Here is a 2,015-nt window from a genome sequence, read left to right on the forward strand (position 1 = left end):
TATAGTGCGTGTGTTTCATTTCAAGAAAACCCTGCTAGATTGCTTTTTCTCAGTGGTAAAAATAAAGTCAAATTGAAGCTGAAAGCATAAAGAATCGTTTGCATGCATTCAGCGAAGTGTTTTCGTAAGAAAATCCAGTGAAAATAGTGTTTCAATTTGGGTTGCCGAAAATAGTCTGTCATGCCGAAGCCGTCATTTCCCCTATATTCTTTAAGATTTTCACTAGTGTCGCCATGAAACAATATTTATTGCATGGTGATCTTGACACCAACACTCAAACCTATTTTTACCGCTAAAGGTTCCCATATGAAAAAAATTTTCAGCAAAACAGAACAACAACAAGCTAATTTATGGCAGTTGCTTTGAAGCTATAATAATTAAATTGGATTAATAACTGATTTTAACCAAAGCGTAATAAAACTGCTTAAATACAATATTACTCTTGAAGAGGCTAAGAGAACCTTTTGTAGAGTATGGGGCATTCTTACAAAAGGTTTTAAGACAGCTTCATTGTGTCAGGCTTGCTTCAACTCACTTCGCTATAAAAAATGTTTTTTGAAATTATGGAATCCTTGGACGTTATAATGATATTTTGTACTTGTAAACTAAAAGAAGAGATTGAAAAGTATATATTTGATACATAAAACCTGTCAATTTTGCATTCAGAGAGTCACAATCAGCATTGGATGTCGAACTCTCCAGAGGTGCTGCAGCGGATTGGGGAGAAGAACACGAAGTCGGTGAGGAGTTTCACCATGGACAAGGGTAGCAACCTGGAACGGGTATTGGGGATGGTGTGGCGACCACAAGAGGATGTCTTCGTATTCTCGATGACTTTCCGGGAGGATCTGCAACGTCTAATGGATGAATCCGTTGTGCCGACCAAACGCCAAGTCCTGAGGTTAGTCATGAGTGTGTTCGATCCATTAGGGATGATCGCTCCCTTCGTAGTTCATGGAAAGACGATAATTCAGGAAGCGTGGCGATCCGGAATTGTCTGGGATGAGCCGCTACCTGCAGATATCGTACCCCGGTGGGAAAAGTATGTAAAATTACTTGGAACACTGGATATGGTGAAGATACCCAGATGCTACTTTCCCGGCTACAGCGCTGGAGCCTACGATTCACTCGAATTGCACGTTTTCGTTGATGCTAGCAGTACTGCATACGCCGCCGCAGCCTACTTCCGGATAGTAGATGGCGGTAAAATACGCTGCAGTCTCGTGTCTGCAAAAACCAAGGTGGCGCCGATTAAATTACTTTCAGTGCCACGGTTGGAGCTACAAGCAGCCGTAATTGGAACACGACTTATGAAGTCCATCATAGCAAATCACACGTTGCAGATCAAGCGCAAAGTATTGTGGAGCGATTCTTCCACGGTCTTGAACTGGCTTCGGTCAGACCCGCGAAAGTACAAGCAGTATGTAGCGTTCCGGGTAACAGAAATTCTGGATGAAACGGAGGTCAGCGATTGGAAGAAGGTGCCCACGAGAATGTACGTAGCCGATGAAGCCACCAAGTGGGGTCATGGACCATGTTTCGAAGAACAGAGCAGGTGGTTCAAGGCCCCAGAGTTCCTGTATAAGCCGGAGTGTAGCTGGCCAGAGGAAGCGGTAGAGTCGACAACAGCCGAAGAATTAAGGATGGTCCATGTGCACCAGCTGCCACCGACGCAGCCAGTCATCGAGTTCAAACGGTTTTCAAAGTGGGAAAGGTTAACCCGCACAGTAGCATTCGTTCTACGGTTTGGCTGAAGAATTATTTCTTGAAAGTAATTTCGACTTCTCAACCCTGAACTATTATGCCTGGAGCTCCACTGATGCCGGATGAAGTCCCAGCCGATGCTCAATGCATTTTATGCAAGCGACCGAATACGGCGGATGCGAAGATGGTCCAGTGCGATGGATGCAGCCGATGGTACCACTTTTCGTGCGCTGGTGTAGGTTATAGCATCGAGGCTGATGACCAAAGCTACCAATGTGTGTTATGCCGGCCAAGGGGTTCCCGTGCACCGT

The 2,015-nt window shown here is 44.9% G+C and overlaps 1 protein-coding gene across 1 annotated transcript; it reads left to right on the forward strand.

Moving 5' to 3' along the window:
• The first annotated feature begins 755 nt into the window (after positions 1-755).
• LOC135714962 (uncharacterized) lies at positions 756-1,754 on the forward strand. Its single transcript, XM_065238365.1, has one exon. It carries the CDS (start codon positions 756-758, stop codon positions 1,752-1,754), a length of 999 nt encoding a protein of 332 aa, XP_065094437.1.
• The last annotated feature ends 261 nt before the right edge of the window (positions 1,755-2,015 follow it).

The sequence above is a fragment of the Ochlerotatus camptorhynchus genome, unplaced genomic scaffold (genome assembly GCF_037179485.1).
Source record: "Ochlerotatus camptorhynchus isolate MF236.1 unplaced genomic scaffold, CSIRO-AGI_Acam_v1.1 ptg000767l, whole genome shotgun sequence".
In the NCBI taxonomy this organism is placed as follows: Eukaryota; Metazoa; Arthropoda; class Insecta; order Diptera; family Culicidae; genus Ochlerotatus; species Ochlerotatus camptorhynchus.

What these genes read in the sequence shown, in the direction of transcription:
- LOC135714962 (XM_065238365.1), top strand. Translation starts at nt 756, where the DNA reads ATGGACAAGGGTAGCAACCTGGAACGGGTATTGGGGATGGTGTGGCGA.